Below are 19,890 nucleotides of genomic sequence, written 5' to 3' on the forward strand. Positions count from 1 at the left end.
ACATCTACAGTATATTAGTTTTCTGGGAGGCAGTTATGAGTGTCCATTCAACATGCTTAAAAACCTCCAAAGTCTAATTCTTCCAAATATTAAAAACTAGATTCAAAACGCGTGGTCAAACATAAACTGAAAGTTTACTATACAAACCGTCCAAAATAATTACACAACTTGCATTTATATTGTACTTTGTAAGCAACAAGTACATGGTTAAAACACCTTTCTACAACTTCAAATAAGATTTTGTAAAAATTACAAAAAAAAAAAAAAAACAAGTTCTAATTTTTTATATTTGAACTTTTGTTGGAAAAAAACAATGCCCTCTGGGTGATCAATGTACATTATAAGGATTTTTTTTTAAAAACAGTGTTGCAGATTCCTGTTTCTGTTCTAAAGACATTTCAGTTTGTTTCACCAGGTCCTTTCCAAACTGATTTCTGAATCGGAGGGTCTGGATTCATTATGACCAGCTGAGGTACTTTCAGTGTTCTTATGAGGAAAGTTTCACTGCCCGCATCCCCTTAGAAGTAGTTCACCCTTAGGGAGTATCTCACCAAAAATGACATTTCTGTTGCAGTGGTGCCTAAAATGTTACTTATCTTAGTGCAGACTTCTGGGAAAATATGTAAGCCAATCACAGAAGCAAGAAATTACATTTCTCAGGGCATTCTGTACACCAACTGTGTACTGAACCTCTCCAGGTTGCCATATTGCATTGACTTTTTTTTAAAACAGTTTTAGAAAATTAGAGTGGCTTTAGATTGAAGTGGAAAGGTAATTTTTCATAGCAAAATGGCTTGAGTAGCAATTTTATACATTATTTTTTTATTGAAAGTGGAGTTTTTTTCTTAATTGATTCAAGTTAATTGTCATATTAGTGTGCTGATTCATTTGATTTATAGCTGGTTTTTTTTTTAATATTAACTTTTTGTGCACTACCTTCTAATAAAAATCTGATAAATAAGTGACTTTATTTCAATATTCCCTTACAGCAGTGGTCCCAAACCCCGGGCCACGGCCCGGTACCGGTCCGTGGATCAAATGGTACCGGGCCGCAGGCGACCCCGCTCCGTCAATGGTACCTCCGCACCGCAACCCCCCTCCATCAGAGAGGAGAGAAGTCGCGCGACGGGTCCTCTGGCCGCTGGCGTGGCTTCTCCCTCTAGTGCTGGCGGAACTACTTCCGCCTCTTCCTATGTCCTCTCCTGCAGAGAGAGGAGATGGTACAGAACGCAGGCCATATTTTGCCACGCATCCGATCGCACTACGGGAGGTGGCTGCAGTGCCTTTGACTTCAATGCACCGCAACGCCCCCTCCCACCCCTGAAATTAGCAGGAAGATTTGTGAATGATTGCTGTGCGTTCCAGCAGCTACAGCTCTGGAAAGCACCCTTACAGTACCCTTGAGTGTCTACTTTTCTCAGTGAGGTCTTCTTTAAGGTGATTTTGATTGCAGATTGAATACAGTGTCAAAAAATGAGCTATTGAAACACTGTAGCCAATCAGCTTTAACAACAGAACATGACTATAGATGGCAGGCTTAATCAGAGGATCCCCAGGTAATTAATTGTTTCAATTTTTCATCAGCAAGTTAAACACCAGTCAGACATTCTTTATATACATATCAGATATGTGTATTTTGGGATGCCCAGTCATTTTCTTTTACATTTGTATTCTTACCTATAACATAAATCTCCCTTTCATCACTTTGAGTGGATGGGATTTCTCTGTTGCTTGTTGGGCTCCAGTACATACATGTATATAGAGCCTGATCCTTTTTTGTGATGTTGTGCAATGATAATAACCCTTTGCTGGATAATGGTCCTCTGATCTCCACTCCCTCTTTGTAGAAACGATACAGGGTTAGAATAACTGGAGAAGGAGCCACACACTGCATAGATACATTTTCTCCCTTTATGAACGTGGCATAGGATGGCACAAAGTTCAACCGGGGAGCACTAGACAATGCTGAAAGAAATTGTTTCAGATTAGGAACCATTTGATACTAAAATAATAAAATGTATGCATTAAGGGAGTGCAAATATGGACAGTGCAGTAAGGAAATCTACCAGCTTTGACCTGTCTGTACAATAAAGAAGACATTGCTTGTTCTGAGTTAATAAACACGGCACATTACTCTTATTAAACTATCGCTCAAGCCAAAACTAGGGATGAGGTTTAGGTATACAAGTAGCACCAATTTTGCTATTGGTACATGTCCCCCATGGCAATTCCAAGATTCCCATTGAATTATGCATGCCAAAAGTTTGCTTATTAGCTGTGCAAATGGCCTGAATTTAATCAAAGGATTTGCCTTCGAAAGACTTCTAAAGAGTGTGCTTTCATTTGTGATTCTATTCCCGTTGGAGAGATTCTCCTTTCTACTTGTCTTGGTGATACAATAGGATGTGAAGGGAAATCTAGACAGGAACAGATACAGCTATAATGACGTGACAGAGGTGGATTTCCTACTTTATGTTTGCTGTAGTTCAGCAAAGAGTATTTATTCTAGCAGTCTGTTTATGATATTTTATAGAAAAATCAAAAAAGGAAGGGCACAGTCCCCATCAATGCCCTATTCAAACAAACTGTACAATGTAGTTCCCTATATCATAATGAAATATAATCACCAATTTATAAAGTAACTTCCACTATGTATATGATTAATTGGTATAGATATGATTTTTTATATTGTTAGGCTCTGCATACTTGGATATGATTCTTTGTGCGTGTTCTCTTGTTATCAGATGCAGTCATGCTCTTACCTAAGTTGGTTATGTACCCTAAAACATGTTTTTCTTTCTTAGTAGAACATAGCCATACTTTTTTTAATTTAATTTATGCATGTTTTCTTAGTAGAACACAGACCTACTTTCTTTTCTTCATTTGTGCATGTTCTCCTTTATTTGCATGTTTTTAACCTCTGCAAACACTTTCATCACCAGTGTGGTCTCGACAAAGCAATTTTGATCCGTCACTAAAATAGACTTTTTTCTTGCCATGTTTGTGAATTCTCATTGTCCACTAGTCCATGCTGTGATCTCACAGCTTTTAGACTTTTTCAGCTTGCTGACTTAACACTAGTATCTGTAGTACATAAATAATTTCCTTTTTATGGGAAAAAGGTAGCGCCAGAGGCTTTCCAGCAATTTAGTGCTAAGTGAACGGGCTACTTCCTTCCCAAGCACCTCACTGACTGCACATTTGTCTCCTAAAACAGTGCACTGCTATGTGCCCAGATGCAATAAATGTTACTATAAGGCCTCATTCACACTGTAATCAGCCCGGATGCACAACTCCGTGCTGCTTGCACGGCCGTATCGAGCAGCTCTCGGGAAGGACAGGTGCTGCATGTGATTAGTACGCAGCCCCGTCCTTCTCTATGGGACTACGCGGCCGTACGCCCCCCTATGCTCACCTCACGTGCAGGTCCATAGGGGTGCCTGTTTCCTCGCGTGGACGCAGACAGGATCCATCCTGTCAGCGTACGAGTACGCTCACGAACGTGCAGTGCGGGTGAGGGTAGGGGGGCGTACGGCCGCGTAGTCCCATAGAAAAGGAAGGGGGCTGCATACTAATCACACACAGCACCTGTCCTTCCCTGTCCTTCCCTGATACGGCCCTGCACGCAGCACGGAGCTGTACGTGCGGGCTGATTACAGTGTGAATGAGGGCTAAGTCTCTTCATTTTTAAATGGATTACCTGCAAATGTGCAAGAGTTAAAGAAGAGTGGTACCTTTAATTATGGAAAGCCACATGTTTTATTTTTGGATAGAGTAAGGAATGGTTAAAGTGATCCTCTTACCACAGGGTCACATGTAAAATAAGTCCAACCCTGTAAAAGAATCCTATTTATAGCCCTCCACAGCAACCCTTGTGTTGAAAAGCTACCTCTTTACTGCTTCCTGGCCTCTGCAGGTAATCCACACTTGTATGAATAACTGTCCCTCCTGCCACACACAATGGTTCCCCCTGGTAGCTGCTACACCACTAAAGGACATATGAGCAGGGAGGAACCACTGCACGTGGCATTAGGAACAGGTATTTTACCCACCCCAAAGGGTCGAATACTTGAAGAGGCCAGGAAGAAGTGAAACGATGGCACTTCAAGCGATGAAATGCCAGAAGACAATTATAGAAGAGCCTCTTTTACAGACCTGGCCTTTTACTATAAGTGGTCCTGTGGTGACAAGGTCACTTTAAATCCTCTGTCAGATTTTTTAGGCTGTCTGTGTCCTAGAGGCACAAGAAAAAATAAGATAATATCTTATCTGAGACAGTTGTTACTATAACAGTTATTTCCATTTAAAGATTTCCTATCACTTCCTGTTCCTGTGACAGTTTTGATATGTTAACTCAGTTTCAGTTTTGTTGAGAATGATCACCTTAAGAGAGAGAGAGAGAGAGAGAGAGAGAGGGGAGAGAGAGACTCAAGCCAGCAGGCACAAAGACCGGAGTTTTCACATTTTCTCTTTCTTTGTCACACTTTAAAAAAAAGTTTTGGCTTGACGTACACTTTAAAGATCAAATGGCTCTCTGTTGTCCTCGCTGTCATTGCAGAGATCACCTCTGACAGCAACTTCACTCCCAGAGATCTACAGGTAGTAAAAGCCCTTCTACTACATTAAGGGTACTGTTTATAGGTGAGTATTGAGGATTTTGTTTCCCCAGATATTTTGACGTTGTCTTCACAAACCACTATCTACTCCTACAAATTGTCTTTTAATATACCACAGTGGAATCCAATTCTTCACTCTCCTTCAATTACTGCAACTTCAGCACTTTCAGATATGTGAATGCATAAAGAGGCCAGAGCCTTGGCATTAAAGTGACACTAAATCTAGGAGTTAAATCTTAAAAATGCATTTCAGTACCTTAACTGTTAACAATACTGAACCTTATATGTGTATCACTCGGCTGCAGATCCTCAAATCATCTCTGAATTGGTGCTCACACTGTCCTGGATACTTTTGTTCCACATGGCCTGTTGTAAAGTAGCCACCGCTCCATGCTTGCTCCCATGACAGACTACACTCACATTTAATTTACTCATTTGTATTGAGATTATAATCTATCACGGGAGCGAGCTTGGAGCAATGTCTACTTTACAACACACGCAGGGACCATGGGGAACAAAAGTAGCCACCCTCCAGAAGGAAGGACAGTGTCAGCACCAATTCAGAGATGATTGAATGAGTGATACACAAATAAGATACATTTAAGCTAATAAGGTAGTTGAATGCATTTTTAAGATTTAACTACTGAGTTTAGTGTCACTTTAAGCACATACCAATCAGTGACAGCAACAAGTACCATTGCCTGCATTTGTATGCACAGAGATTACAGACAGCATACTTTATCAGACCGGTCCATTACCTAGGAATTCACATTATAAAGTGTACCCCATTTCATTAATATAGAATATATGCTATAATATAAACAGATTTTCATACATTTATTGATACATATTATTTTGGTATATATACTGTGTGTGTGTATGTATATATATATATATATATATTTTTAATGTCCCAAACAACTTCTCTTGCACTTTAGACTCACATTCCATAAATGTACTATATTCAGCTACCTCGCCCCATCTCCTCCCTGCACTACATCTATATTTGCTCTTGATAGAAAAAATGTGGACGCATTACTTGGAATGTCTTTGAAATTATTCAAATAAATATTTACAATATAAAATAATTCAGTCTCAGGGCGCTGCTCTTCTGTCCCACAGATTTGTCAAATTCCTGATCCTGTTACTAACCTTTCCATTAATGTTTTCTTTAGTAAAATAAATTACATTTGTTTGAATCTACAATACTCACTGAAACAGATTTTTTAATTTTTGTTTTACATAGTTACATAGTTAGTCAGGTTGAAAAAAGACACAAGTCCATCGAGTTCAACCTATAGAGATATGAAAAAAAAAAGAAGAAAAGCCTAAACAGAACAATATGCCCACAATTACCCACTGTTGATCCAGATGTTTTGGCATCAAAGAAGCTACATAAAAGAAGTAAACGCATAAATCTTTAATAAAAATTGGCTACCTGTACAAGGAGTCAGTGCAATATCTCCTGGCTTTATAAAGATTTGAGACATTCATAAATAAAAATGTGTTCATCTGGTCTGACCAAACCAGACCTTAAAGTGGACCTTGCCACTGATAGCAAAGTCAACTTATTTGATAAGGGCCCCCTTACCCCTTTGTAAATCATTGTATAATAGTACTATCAAGATGTACATGTGCAGAAAAAGAATATATACTGTATAGTTACATTTTCACTAGCGTTCACCACTTCACTTAATTTACTAAGCTAAGGTAATTTTCTCTTTGCAGAGTTAATTTTTACTTTGGTTAGTAAATGTGGTAAAATTGTGCTGACTTCATTTATCCAATCACGTGCAAACCAAAAATTCTGTTTTTAAAATTTTCCTTGGGTATTGTTTCCAAAGTGAATTTTTACTTTGGTTCACCTATTTTCACTAAGATGCGTGAAAATGCACTTTGTAAAGTGAAAATTTATTTTGAAAGTGAATATGCTCTGCTTCATTAGAAAATCAGGGTCAGAGTCTCTGGTATGGTCCACAAAACACAAAGTGCATGTACATACCTACAGTAGCATTTAATTGCTTCCTGCATACTCAAATGCCAGGCCATTTTAAATAGACCAAGTTGGACACGTCTGGGTCTGCATGGGAGGGGAAGGAGGTGGGAAATTTCAGTAAAAAAATGGAAGATCTTATAATTTAGTGTCCATACTACCTTACTGGTTTAGGACGGTCCACTATTTGGGCATGCAGGAAGCAATTCAAAATTCTGAAGGCATGTGCAGGCACCTCTATGTGCCTCTAGGCATGGCTGTTTTATACCTGCGATCAGCTTTTTTGTTTTTAAATAACAGAGCATAATGATTCCATAACTGGATTAAGGGGTGTTCTTCCTGACATTCAGCTATAAGGTGCTTCCATTTTTATCATGTACCTATAAATAAATGGTGACTTTTTAAAATGGAAACAGAATTGTGCTGATCTTTTATGAAGTATACCGTAACCTATTCTAGAGGACACAGAGTTTAAATAGATCGTTCACTGTAAATCGTCTCCTACTTACACATCAGTTAACCTCTTGCCGTCCGCCCGTAGTAGAAAAACGGACGGACGGCACTGTCGCATTGGCGGGTTGCCGTCGCCAGACGGCATTTTTTTTCTGCTCGAACATATCTTTTATTCAGAAACATTGACTTTAAAAAATATCCCTTTAATATGTTTGACTGTTTGAAGTGATTGGAGGTTTAATAGTCAGGTAATAGTAACCATGCTATATTATGAAAGTTGTTGCTTCTTGATAAAAATCAAATGTTGTGCCTTACTAACATAAACTCAGGAACAGGACTTACTTTACTTGCTTTTCATTGCACGCTAAATAGACCTTATTTTAGCGGTGGTCAATCTGCATGATATAGGGGCCTCTAATGCAGTCCATAACACCACCAAAGGGCAGCAGAGAATATTTAGGAAAGATAATGCTGAAGAAAGCTTGCAGAGATTGCAGGCATACAACAGGATATGGTCAGAGACTACAGGCATGCTACAGGAGACAGTCATAGACTGTAAATACATTACATTACACTGTTGGAGAGCACTGTCATAACAGCATCATTGATATAAATCAATGATTTCACATTTGTGCTTGCTATATCCCCCTTAAAAAATTACTTGTTCCACATTTAAGGTTTCAGCAAGGTCCATTAAAAAAATCTTGATGTAAAAACAAGCATAAAATGGGGGGAAAAAAAGTCTTGATGTAAAAACAAGCATAAAATGGGAAAAGGCACAAAAGAGTAACATGGGGGGAAATAAATAAAAGTTTAAGCACTGTAATCTATTGTAAAGAGTACTTTTTTTTTCTCTCTTGTTTAAAGTGTATCGAAACCAAAAACACAAATTAAATATGTTGCAGCTTACCAATTGTTAGATGTGGGGTCTGCATTAGTTTTCTTTTTTTAAGCTTTTTTTCGGTTATTGTTTATTAGGAAATCCTGCCAGTAACACATTTCTTGTCTTAGGGCGGCTCCCCTCTATTCAGGAGCAATGGAGGCGCCATTGGAAAGGGTAGTGTTAGATGCTCTCTGCCGTGGCAGGGGAGGGGCTGGATTCCCCCCTCCCCGCTTCGATCTGCCAGCACTGACTGGCGGAACGGACGGGGGAGGGGGTGGGTACAGCTGGCTCTGCCTCTAGATAGGCAGAGCCAGCTGTCAGTCACGCAGCTGGGCAGATCCTGGCACAATTGTTGGGATCCGCTTCAGCTGCGGCGTCTCAGTATACTGCGAGCAGCTGCTCGTGCTATACTGCGGCGTCTCAGTATACCGCGAGATACCGGTGTGTCTAGGGTGACGGGAGAACGCTAGTTTGTGTCCTCACGTTACCCTAAGGAGAACTATGGGGAAAAGACTTAACCCCATAGTTCTTATTTAATAAATGCTGACCATTGTAAACACCCCTCTCAGTGTTAAACAGTTAACTGCCTCTTTTGATGGACAGTTTAGTCTGTTAAAGGAAGTTGAAAAATAACAGACTTACAGGCTGGATCACTAGGTGAAGATAAAGAAAAAAGCCTTAAAAAAAAGAAGAAAACTAATGCAGCCACCACATTTACCTGCTTGCCATCTGGCCAACAGTAAATAAATGGCCAGTTGACTCTGTTCACGTTGCATACAGGCGGCTATGACTGTTGCATACAAGTTGCCCAATTGCTTGTATGCTGACGGAGAGTGTTTCTCCCCCCTTCCCCTGCTGCTATCTTGGGCTCAACTGTCCTCCTTGCAGGCCCAGGGTCTCTGTGACAAGATTGGTGGGAGATCAGCACACTTTTATGGGCTGCTCTCCCTCCAATCACTGGACCTAGCAGTGATGTGTACTACATCACTTCCAGTTTCAGAATGTAATTTCTCTGGCTGCTGTAGCTGGAGAAGCAGCTGGTGAAGCAGATCTTTGCTTCATCAGCTTCCTTGGGGTCCCTAGGTGACATTAGGGGTCTAATAGATCCCTGTCACTGTATCTGTGCTATCACATAGGGGGCCTATGTGATAGCAATAAAGTAAAATGTAAAAAATTACAAAATGAAAGGCATATATAAAAAAATACACAAAAAAATATGTAAAAAACTATTTTTTTAGGTCCCTCGTACATACATAAACGTACAAACGTACAAACAAACGTACATAAACGTACAAACATGCATTTTACACTTGCGTGCAAAAACAACTATTGCACCACACATATTACATATCACCATAAACGTTGTAGAGCAAGCAGTTCTAAGGCCATCACTGTTAACGCTAAATTAATGAGTGGTAAAAGCTTTTAAAGCATCACATATGGACAATGTAGATTATTTTGGTTTTAAGGCTTGATGTGTTTGGTGTCTAATTACCCGACGTGACCCCATCTTTTATATTTTACCAACAAATTGGGTAATAATAAATGTTTCATAACATAACGTAGGGGAAACTGTTTTTTTTTCTTCAAAACTTTTGGTATTTTTTACTTCATATAGTGAAAAAGAAATAAAAAAACAGCTGTGATTAAATATCATCAAAAGAAAGCTCTATCTGTTCCTAAATATATGATATAAAATGTATTTCTCTATGGTATGGTATGAATAAATATCAGTCAAAGCGCTTCAGCGCTGAATACTGAAAAATTGCCTGGACAGAAAAGGGGTTTAACACCCCGGTCTTCAATGCTCTTCAAGTGGTTAAGGATTTGCAATAGATTAAATTTTGGCTTTTGGCTTTAGATACACTTTAAGTAAGCCCTTGAAAAAGAAAAGGAAAATGCAGACAAGGGCAGCACAGTAAATGCCAAAAGGACTGCATGTGGCTACCAACCCCCCCCCCCCCAAAGCTGCTGCTTGGGCACCAGGACCCAAAATTGCATATATTGTACTTGATATACAATGCCATGATGCTCTGAGTCCTTTTTTGTTTATAGCTGCTGGATTTGTATACTTTTCAATAGATAAACCCCATGTGAAAGCTTATGCTGAGCCACATGGAAATCCTCAACTTATAATAACAATGTCTTACCTGTAACAGTAATCATTTCTGACATACTTTTTGGTGCACTGAATGTCCTATGGTGCCCTGATATTGAGTATTGACAATCATATGTCCCAGAGTCACGTGAACTCAGTCCTTCAATGTGGCGGTTGGATCTCAAGGAATCATGGTAGCTGTCCAGTTTGCTGTTATCTTTGTGAAACTCATACCTGACCTGAGAATGTACAGGGTGATGTTCACATTCCAAAGTTACCGATTCTCCTTCAAAGTAAAGTGATTGTCTAGGTGTTACCAGGAGACGTGGCTGAGATGGTTGGTCTTAAAACAAGAAAAAGAAATGAAATTTTAAATGCAATCAGAGAAACAATTCAAAATGATATGTTACATAGAAAGTGATAGGGCACTTAGAAAACAATTGTTAGCATTAAGCATGAGGGCTAATGTGAACAAGCCCTTGTAGAATATACAGCAATGATCCACACTCCCAAGCTCTGTCTCAACAATTCCCTACGCTGCTGTCAGTTGGCAGGCAATTGAGATCTCTATCGTTCATGCGTCTCAAGCATCTGGGACTGTGTAGTAACCGCTTGATAGGTACTAATGTCTGCACTTTAGAGAAGGGAATCAGGCGGGCAGATAGAATGATATTAATACTACCATTTGCAAGGACCCTCCAACACCGTGTGCTTTAATTTCATGCAATTCGAGAAATTGATTATAATAGGGAATATTACACTGTAATGCAGGGGTGTGGAATTCCTATTGCCTGACGCCCGGGACAGGCAGCCCTGAGTGCCGGTCGCGTAGTTTTATTTGTACATTGAGAGTCAATTCACACCACAGGCTGCATTCCAGAGTGTTTGGCCTCTGGAACGCACTGGAATGCAAGACAGCTGGCTCCCTGCCTTCAGGGGCAGTAGGGGGCGTGGCGGTGCATTGAAGTCAATGGCACAGCAGCCACGTCCCCTGCCCACAGTGTGATGGCTGACACCCGGGAACGCAGGCACATTAGTGCCTGTGTTCCAGTTCAGTGCACTCTGCAAAAGTACTTGAAGAACTATTTTTGCAGATCGCACTGGACCGGAACGCAAGCACTAATGTGCCTGTGTTCCGCGTGTGGGTGATTGTACTGTGGGCGAGGGGCGTAGCTGCGGTGCCATTGACTTCAATGCACCACCACGCCCCCTCCCGCCCCTGAATGCAGGGACCCGGCCGGCTTACGTTCCAGTGCATTCCAGAGGTCGAACGCTCTGGAACGCAGCCTTTGTGGTGTGAACCAGCCCTTAGCCCTGCTTCAGGCAGGCAGCAAGGCTAAATGTAAAGTGGGAGCCGTTTTGTACAGGTGATCTTCAGCAGCTGTACAGCTGTCCAAGATCACTTGTAACCAGCCTGATTCTCCCTTTCCTCCCCTTCCCCTCTCGCTCTCCGGCGGCCGTGTCCCCAGCCGCTGCCTCTAATATCGCTCCCGGCTGCCTTTATCCCTGCCCGCTGGATCCCTTTCTGCCATGGTCTTCGGGGTCCCCCGCTCTTCTACGGGACCTGGGACCACGGCAAACTATATCAGGATGGAATGTGGGGAGCAGGGCAGAGAACGTCCGTTTTCTGCTCTGCTCCGTGTGAGCAGTGACACACAAATGTTGTACTCACAGCCTTCCTGCCACAGGAGAATGAGCACAGTGCTGTGCTAGAACTCCTGTGTTGGAGGTGACAGGGTCAATAAAGAGAACCTGTCACCTCCAAAAGCTATCAAACAGGGGCTTGTTAGCTTCTGTGTAATATCAATGAAGTCAAGTAAAAAAAAATAGTAAAATAAATAACAATTCAAAATATAAATACATAAAAATGGAAAAAATTATAACAAATAATTAAAAATGGAAATAAAAACGTAAAAAATAAAAAGGCGATAAAGTAAAAAATAAACGCATGCATGGGGCATTGTGTTTCTGAGCAGAGTCGCACACCACCACCGATTGCATTGGTGGTGCCATTATTTTGTAATGGCACCCCAGTCGCGCCATGCAGATTGTGCAGTTTCCCGCCGCAATACCACCCATGCAATCGTGTATAATCACGGTTGAAAACACTGCACAGTGCATGTCACGAAAAAAGGTACATGTACCTTTTCTCAGCGATTGCCACGCGGATGTAACCCCATTGAAATCAACGGGGGAACATGGCAACCGATTTATGCAACCGCACACGATCGCCCAAGTCTGCACCAGCCCTAAAGGGTAAATTCACTTTCCCAAGTAATCTGGGGAAATGGAATTACCCGCACAAGGCCTAAAGTTGTGTAAGGGGCCCATAAATTTCTGATGGCTGCCCTGCGGGCGGGTGACTTTTTAGTACAGCTCGATCAGTCAGTAATACCTTTTCTCATTACAAGTGCCCTAAGACATTTTATCCTGAATTACTAAAGACAATGAATGAGAGCACAGATAAATTGCTAGAGTAAGCTTGTATTGCAAGCTTTCGTGTGTGCACTGATGTACGATAGGAAAACTCATCTAGAAAATCATGCAGGTAGCATCAGCTGCTTATTCAATGTTTAATGCATGGGTCCGAGTTCTTCAACTTGTTGAACATCCATATAACGCTACATAGCTAAGCAATGAAATGAACATCTGCCAAGCAAAGCAATCAATAAAAATGATGGCAGCCTATGCACATTTATGTATCATTAGAAACCTTTATAGAGATAACAGCATTTAAAATTGTGTATACACGCTGGTCATAGACACAGCACTGTGATTGTGATACCCCTTGCACCATCTCCACCGCCATCCAGCCATTCAGCCCCTTTTATACTCACATAACTTTGCCACCAGTGTCTCTCACCAGTGCTGGGAGTGTTGATTGGTAAATCTATCACTGCAATCCGTGCCTGCCCCAATAGGTCACCTCTTTCTTACAGCATCATACTGAGCTGCATAAGAAGGTCTGCCTTTGGCCAGCCAATAGGAAGTCACCCAGGCAATGACCTGAACATTTCAAGAAGGACCCTACTTCTACTCAATGAAGAAGACAGAATACTGGAGACCTGGCAAATCACGTGACCACAGATTTGTGGAAAAGGAGCAAAAGGAGCATTTAGTTTTTGTTTTTTTTTAACTAACATGGCAATTAGTTTGGCACAGAGTGGGGGTAGGGGGGAAAAGCTGGCCTAAAGTTCAGCTGTAATTATATAAGTATGCACTTCATGATTGGATTTCCCTAAATAATTACTCCCATTGACAAAGGAATTTGTTCAGCGCATTAAAGGGTATATATGGTTCAAAAGAAATATGTATTTATACATTGACTTTCCATAGGTTCTATCAAACTCCTAATAACTATATCAATTTTAAAGTTGTAAACCTAGTTATTGAAGATACTCATATGGTGTACATCCTCAATGCAGTGACACAATTTCACTCTGGCCTGTGAATATGCATTTTCTTGTCACAGCTCTCACATGGCCTGCATTCTGAACTACGACTCAATGTCTGAACAATGTAACATTATCATTAGTTGCTGGAAGTAATGCATGATGGGATATGTAGTCTTGAGAAAATGATTACATAACATCACACAGCAAGGAAAGAGATGCAATGCACGCTTGAAATACAGGAAGTTGTTGAAAGTGATGCTAATGTTACAACAGTATACTATATGCTGTGACTTTACAGCTCCATTAACTTGTATGCTCAGCCAATATGAGCAGTCATTTTCATGACCACAAGTTCAGGAAAAGCTTGCTTAGCAGTCAGATAATGTCAGCTTAAAACTAGAAAGCCTTTGTGTCTGGTAGGAGAAAAAAACCCCAGAGGAACAGGTACTTACCTAGTATAGTCAGTGATATAGGAAAGCTGACATCTGATTGCTGCTTCCCTCTGGAATCCAACACCCAGTATTGGCAGCTATAGGAACCATCATCACTTTTTTTTGCTGAAGATATTCTTAGCCTGTTCGATGATATTTCCAACCTAGGAATTTCCCGATCATTCTTAAAGAATTTGTATCCATGTATTGTGAAGTCAACTGTAGTTTGACACTGAAGAATAACTGGCTCTCCAGTCAGGTATGTAGCATAACTGGCTGAGAAGGAGATGCTTGGACGCTGAAGACTGGCTGAAAAAAAAAAAAAAAAGTTAGTAGTGTAATGTTCGTACCTCTGGCCTGTAGGACACTTTTTTCATTTAAAATTGTTGTTGATATATGACCGGTGGAGTATCCACAGTATGGAACATATGGCACATGCCCTGGGTGCCACTTTGAGGGGGGGGCGCTGCTCCGTGGGTCAATAAGAGGTTGCTGAATCTTTGACTGTGTATCCTGCTGGCTAGCCTGTTCACAGCGGAAGCGGAGCGGTGTTGCTGGTGGCTGCCTGGGTTAGGAGACCCTGCTTAGTGAGCAAGTGGCAGTGGGACTCGGTATTGATAAGTGCCGGGTACAAGTCCTTTTTCAATGCCCTGTGCTACTATACTCTATATTTTATCAACTAACCTATTAGTAAAGAAAATATGTTTAAGAAGAGCCTATCATATCTGCCTCGTAACTCTGTGCATTTGCAGTATTGTCCATGTGATAAAATCACAGCATTAATGGGATTTTTGCTTACACAGAAAGACTAGTTAATTAGCCATGTCCTACAGCAGGGAAATCTCTTCCTTGTAAATGAGATACTAACTAGACAAAAAATGTTGAGCATGACTTCCACTGACTTTTTTTGTGAAGGCGGATAAATATTTTTAGATGGCTGACATGGTTTCCAATTTACATTATTTCACTGAAGATTTTAAGTGGATCTTTCATTAACTGCACAACATTACTATAACATCCAGTAATATCTTTGTCCAGCATCCCAACCAAAAGCTGTAAAGTGTAAGATTGTGTGACTGTGAATGAAACTGTGTTTAAGAGCATTTGTTTTAAAATTGTTCATAAACGTGACGTGCGGTGTTGTCACTGTCACCTCCAGTCAGCCGCCTGCCTTCCAAAGTAAGCCATAGCACGGCACTCATAAGGGGGAACTCGGGACTCTTGAGTAACGGGAGTCCCTAGACCCCCCTTACACCAGAGTCCCCAGAGTCCCTCCTTACAACAGAGTCCCCCATTGATGCTGATATAAGGGGGGTTCTGAAGAATGTGACATAAGGGGGAACTCTGTGGACTGTGATGTAAGGAGGAACCCTGGGGACTGTGATGTAAGGGGGAACTCTGGGGACTCTGATAAAAGGGAGAGTCCAGACACTGAGTCCCCCTTTACATCAAAGTGCTCAGAGTCCCCCTTTGCATCAGAGTGCTCAGAGTCTCCCCTTACATCAGAGTCCCCTTTAACATCAGAGCCCCTTCCTACAGAGTCTGATGTAAGGGGGGACTCTGATGCAAGGGGGCGAGGCTGGAGTGGTGGCTTCAGAGAGGATCCCCAACTGAGTGATACACAAATAAGGTACATTTTTGTTAATGGCTAAGGTACTTGAATACATTTTTAAGATTTGACTCCTGAGTTTAGTGTCACTTTATATACAAATTTTCTTACATTGGTATGCTGATCACTCACTTGAGATTCCAAATGCTTTGTCATAGACACCAATAACTTGAAAATACAGCAAATAGAACAACTAACACAGTCGCCAGTTTGTAAGGCTGGATTAATGGTCATGATAGAAATAATACTGATATAACTAACAGAATGTCATTATAATACATTTTTAATATATATTTTGGTATAGTTTTATATAGCACCATTATTTAGGAGAGTATTCATTCTCCTAAAAACATTTTAAACCTTTTTATATAATCTTCCCCAACAGCAATGAAACTCTGGAATTTTTAAAACACAAGAATTAGCAAAAATAGACTTTTACATGAAGTCAGAAATGTTTTAGATTTTGGGAAACATAGCACATTTTTAAGCATTTCGCTCAAGAAGACCCTTGATGAGAGCTACTTATGACAGCTGTAAGCTTAACAGGGTAGTCAGCATCTACGTAGGATGGAAGTTGCTTGGCACACTGACCTTCATAGAGCTTAAGCTCTCCCAGAAGACAAAGCCACAAATGGAAGCATAGTGGAAGATTATGGCGCATGGCTTGGAAATAAGGAACATACGCTAGTCAGAACATCCCTGGAGAGAGATGGAGAAGCGTTCAGCATCCACTTGTCCCCTATACATGAAAAAAGAACATTATTAGAAGAAAATGGCACTCTTGCTTGGAAGTTACTGTTTTAATTACTGTATGCATATCATAATATAAATATATATAAATATGTTTTTCCTAATATAGTCAAACCCACCAGAATAATCGATACGTCCGTCATAGACCTAGCTATGTTTGTTAGTTAATTTCTAGAAAGATGTTAAGCATTACCTTGTAGCTTGAAGTCACTTGTTCCAGGTTAATGTGAAATTGTGATATTTTTGTGGTGTGTTTGTCCCAGCCCCTTTCCTCCTTACACATCTGGGAGTGCAGCCAGCTGTAGGACAGAGGCAGGAGAGGCTTTATTGTTATAAAGAATCTCCTGCTGGCAGCTTGGGCCACAGGACCATAACAGGAAGGGAAGAGCAGCAAAGGAAACCTGATAAATACAGGAGCAATGCGGAAAGACACACTCGTATAGCATATACACTTTATACACACTTATATCGAACAATGGCCATTCATGTATACATAAATAAATATAAGATTTAAATGTATGCACACATTTTTGAAGTATAATTTTCTGTATAGGGGTTGGATTGAGGATTGAAAAAGTTAAAAGAAAAACTCCTGCTTTAACTGTAACTCCTCTCCTATAAGCTCACATCACATTACATTGTAAGATCTCCAGTTCGTCTACATTTTTCCAGTTTATCCTGTAAAATGTGTTCTCAGAGGGCGACTCTTCATAGAGGGTGTGAAGATTTTCTAAGACAAGAGACCTAAGATATTAGGCAACAGAGAAGGGGTTATGCTTTTCCAAATTAAATTCCGTTTTTATTTTGCCACTTCAAAGAGGAAAACAAAGTGTACTCTAACCTTTAATCTACAGCAACGAGGGCAGTCATCTGTCATCCTTCTAACTGCTATATATAGCAGTCTTTGACCAGACTCAGGATTCAGGCAGCATAATCTTAGCTATTGTGCTGTTCAAATGCTTGTATTATTGGCACCTAAATAGACAACCGGTTGTCAGGAAGGAGTTTTTATTTCCCTTTAATACATAATTGCCTATAAATCTCTCCAAAAGTTGTGCCGGTCCAGCATAGCTGCTTTGGTTCTGAATGCAAGTGGGTGATTCTAGATTACGTTTATACACTTTTTTTAAACTCTGTTTATTGCTCTCACACCAGTTTTACAAAATTCACAAATATATACATGTCCAGTATCTATATGTATGATTTTCTAAAAATACATGAACAGGACCAAAGTGGTTAAAGTAAGTGGAGATTAACACCATAAGTTCTAAACTTTATGTTCTAAACTTCTCGGCCTTTTGGCTAAGATCAAGTGTAGTATCTGTTCTTATCAGTTGTTGGAGGGGAAAGGATGCTGCCACCTATGGAAAGGGGTGGATGCGTCCTAGTACCCTCTGACGTAAAGGTGGGTGTTGGATGGGGTTTGGTCCACTGCTAGTTGCGTCAGGCCCTGAGTGTCGGCTAGACCCCAGACAGTGGGAGGGCCCCTGAAGGCACTACCTTCTGATGTGAGCCGAGAACCACAAGGTCTGGCCAGAGGGTTGGGAGGCGGAAGAGCCCGTGGTGTTGTGGCCCCTGGGGGTGGCGTCCCAGGGGTGCTCAGGAAGTCACTTGGGTGTGGGACCCCACTTTGACTCACTGTGCACATGGACACACACCACATTGCATTTTCTGCACAACGCCTCCGAGACAGGCCTTATGGCTAGTCCGGGGCAATATTTTGCACTCCGGCCCCTAGGGCCTGTCAGTGTGGTGCACTGGCACTCTTTATTTATTGCACTACATGCACGATTGGCACTTTTTGTGTTTTTGTAAATTTTGACCCACAGATTGCTTAGGGTGCAGGTTCCTTCGGGGCCTATTCCCGATGCTGGGGAGGAGGTTCTGTGCCCTAATATAGAGTTCTCTGTCTCCTCCCCACCAGGGAGTCTCTCTTCGGGAGAGCCCCCTACCTAGTACTATGTGGGACCTGTTTCGGCAGGTGCCCAAAGGATCGGGGTCCACCCGCCTTCGGGTAGGTGGACCATAGTATCTCAACCCCTGTCAGGAGCCTTGCTCCCCGGGGGGGTCGGGAATCGAGGTCCCTTCTTTATTGAAGGACCAAGCACCCTTGTGCACGTTTTTGTGTGCTGTGATTTCACGGTTCACTTTTTTTGTTCACAGGGGGAAGTTTGTTTTTCGATGCACGTTCCACGGGCTCTAAAAAAAAAAAGTTGTTTAGGAAAATGTCTACTAGGGTGAGCACACTGTTAAAGGAGAACTATGGGGTTAGGGCTTTTCCCCATAGCTCTCCTTAGGGTAACGGGAGGACACAAACTAGCGTCCTCCCATCACCCTAGGCTCAGTATACCACGAGCTACAGCTCACGGTATACTGAGACGCGGCAGTATAACGCGAGCTACAGCTTGCGGTATACTGATACGCCGCAGCTGAAGCGGATCCCGACAGTTATGTCTGGATCGGCCCAGCTGCATGAGTGACAGCTGGCTAATATTTTGTCATGGTTACCTTAACTTACTATTACTAAACCCTGAAACATTAAAAGCATGTAGTGCTGCAAACCTCAGCACTTACTATATTTGCAGGGTGTGTTTCTTTCAAAGCCTATGGTTGCTTTGCATTCTATGTGTACTGTATGTGCTGTGTCTGCACAAGTTCTTGTTATAGGGTGGGTCCATTCCTCTTGAAGGTCACATGGAGCCACCTTTGCATGCGAGTTCCCAGGTGGAACTGTGGTTGAGGGTCCCTACACTGCATGTATCCACAAATACAGATAGCACAGAAGCCTCTCCCCCAATGCTCCCCCTCCTAGAAGGTTGATTAACAGCAGCTGGATCCTGCACCATCCAAATTACTTGTTCCCTGTGATGAACTCCATAACTGGAAGATCCTGAGCAAAAGGCAGAAAAATCTGGAGCCAGGGTTGGGAAGAGCTAAAAAAGTAGGTGTTGGGTGCACAAATTTAGCAGACAATGTACTGGGGAATGTTTTCCTGATTGAAAATAGTTTACTAAATAATAAAAAGGTGGAGTCTTTAGTGGTACTTTAACTCTGTTGCTAAAATTAACCAAAATGTCATCACTTATTAACCATCCAGACTCCTGTGGAGGAATGAATGCACTGGAAGTACTACCCTGTGTTCTTCAAGTCCCAGCATTTTATGTACCTTATTACACTGAGCAGATTAGCTAACAAGTAGGTAGGGTGAACAGAGGGGGTTCAAAATGCCAATATCAGCCAAATCTTGGTTGCTTACTGAGTATTGTCAGCTTCATCCGAGTGTGTAATGCCAGAGACTGGTATAATGCTCTTCCGCTCAGCACTGCTGAGGTAGAACGGTGAGTGTGTATGAGCTCATTCACGCTATCCTTATTGCTAAAATGCTAATGACCTGTTAATGCCAGACCCTACTGTCTGAACCTCCAGCCCCGTGGCTGAGAGATGTGGCTCTTATACAGTTAAGGAATCCTGTCATTTATCCTCCCTTTCCTTGTCCCTTGTCAATTCACAGAATACCTTGTTCTGTGAATAGACAAGGGGAAATCCTGCCATTTACCAATTCCTCCTCTCCCCTGGTCCATTCACAGCACCTTGTATTCCGTGTACAGAAATACAACTTGTTTTCTCAATGGACAAGGGGAGAGGAAAGGAATGGTAAATGA

General features: G+C 41.5%; 1 protein-coding gene across 1 annotated transcript in view; it reads right to left on the minus strand.

Moving 5' to 3' along the window:
* The window catches only part of LOC108792363, a 31,339-nt gene extending 14,852 nt beyond the window's left edge, over positions 1 to 16,487 (minus strand). The window contains exons 1-5 of the mRNA XM_018563131.1: positions 16,422 to 16,487; positions 16,070 to 16,217; positions 13,891 to 14,178; positions 10,192 to 10,386; positions 1,678 to 1,965 (exon numbers count right to left, since the gene is read on the minus strand). Coding sequence (XP_018418633.1) covers positions 1,678 to 1,965; positions 10,192 to 10,386; positions 13,891 to 14,178; positions 16,070 to 16,139 — 841 coding nt within the window. The 5' untranslated portion in view covers positions 16,140 to 16,217; positions 16,422 to 16,487. The remainder of the gene's footprint in view (positions 1 to 1,677; positions 1,966 to 10,191; positions 10,387 to 13,890; positions 14,179 to 16,069; positions 16,218 to 16,421) is intronic.
* Between the last annotated feature and the right edge of the window lie 3,403 nt (positions 16,488 to 19,890).

The sequence above is a fragment of the Nanorana parkeri genome, unplaced genomic scaffold (genome assembly GCF_000935625.1).
Source record: "Nanorana parkeri isolate BGI_ZX_2015 unplaced genomic scaffold, ASM93562v1 scaffold635, whole genome shotgun sequence".
In the NCBI taxonomy this organism is placed as follows: domain Eukaryota; kingdom Metazoa; phylum Chordata; class Amphibia; order Anura; family Dicroglossidae; genus Nanorana; species Nanorana parkeri.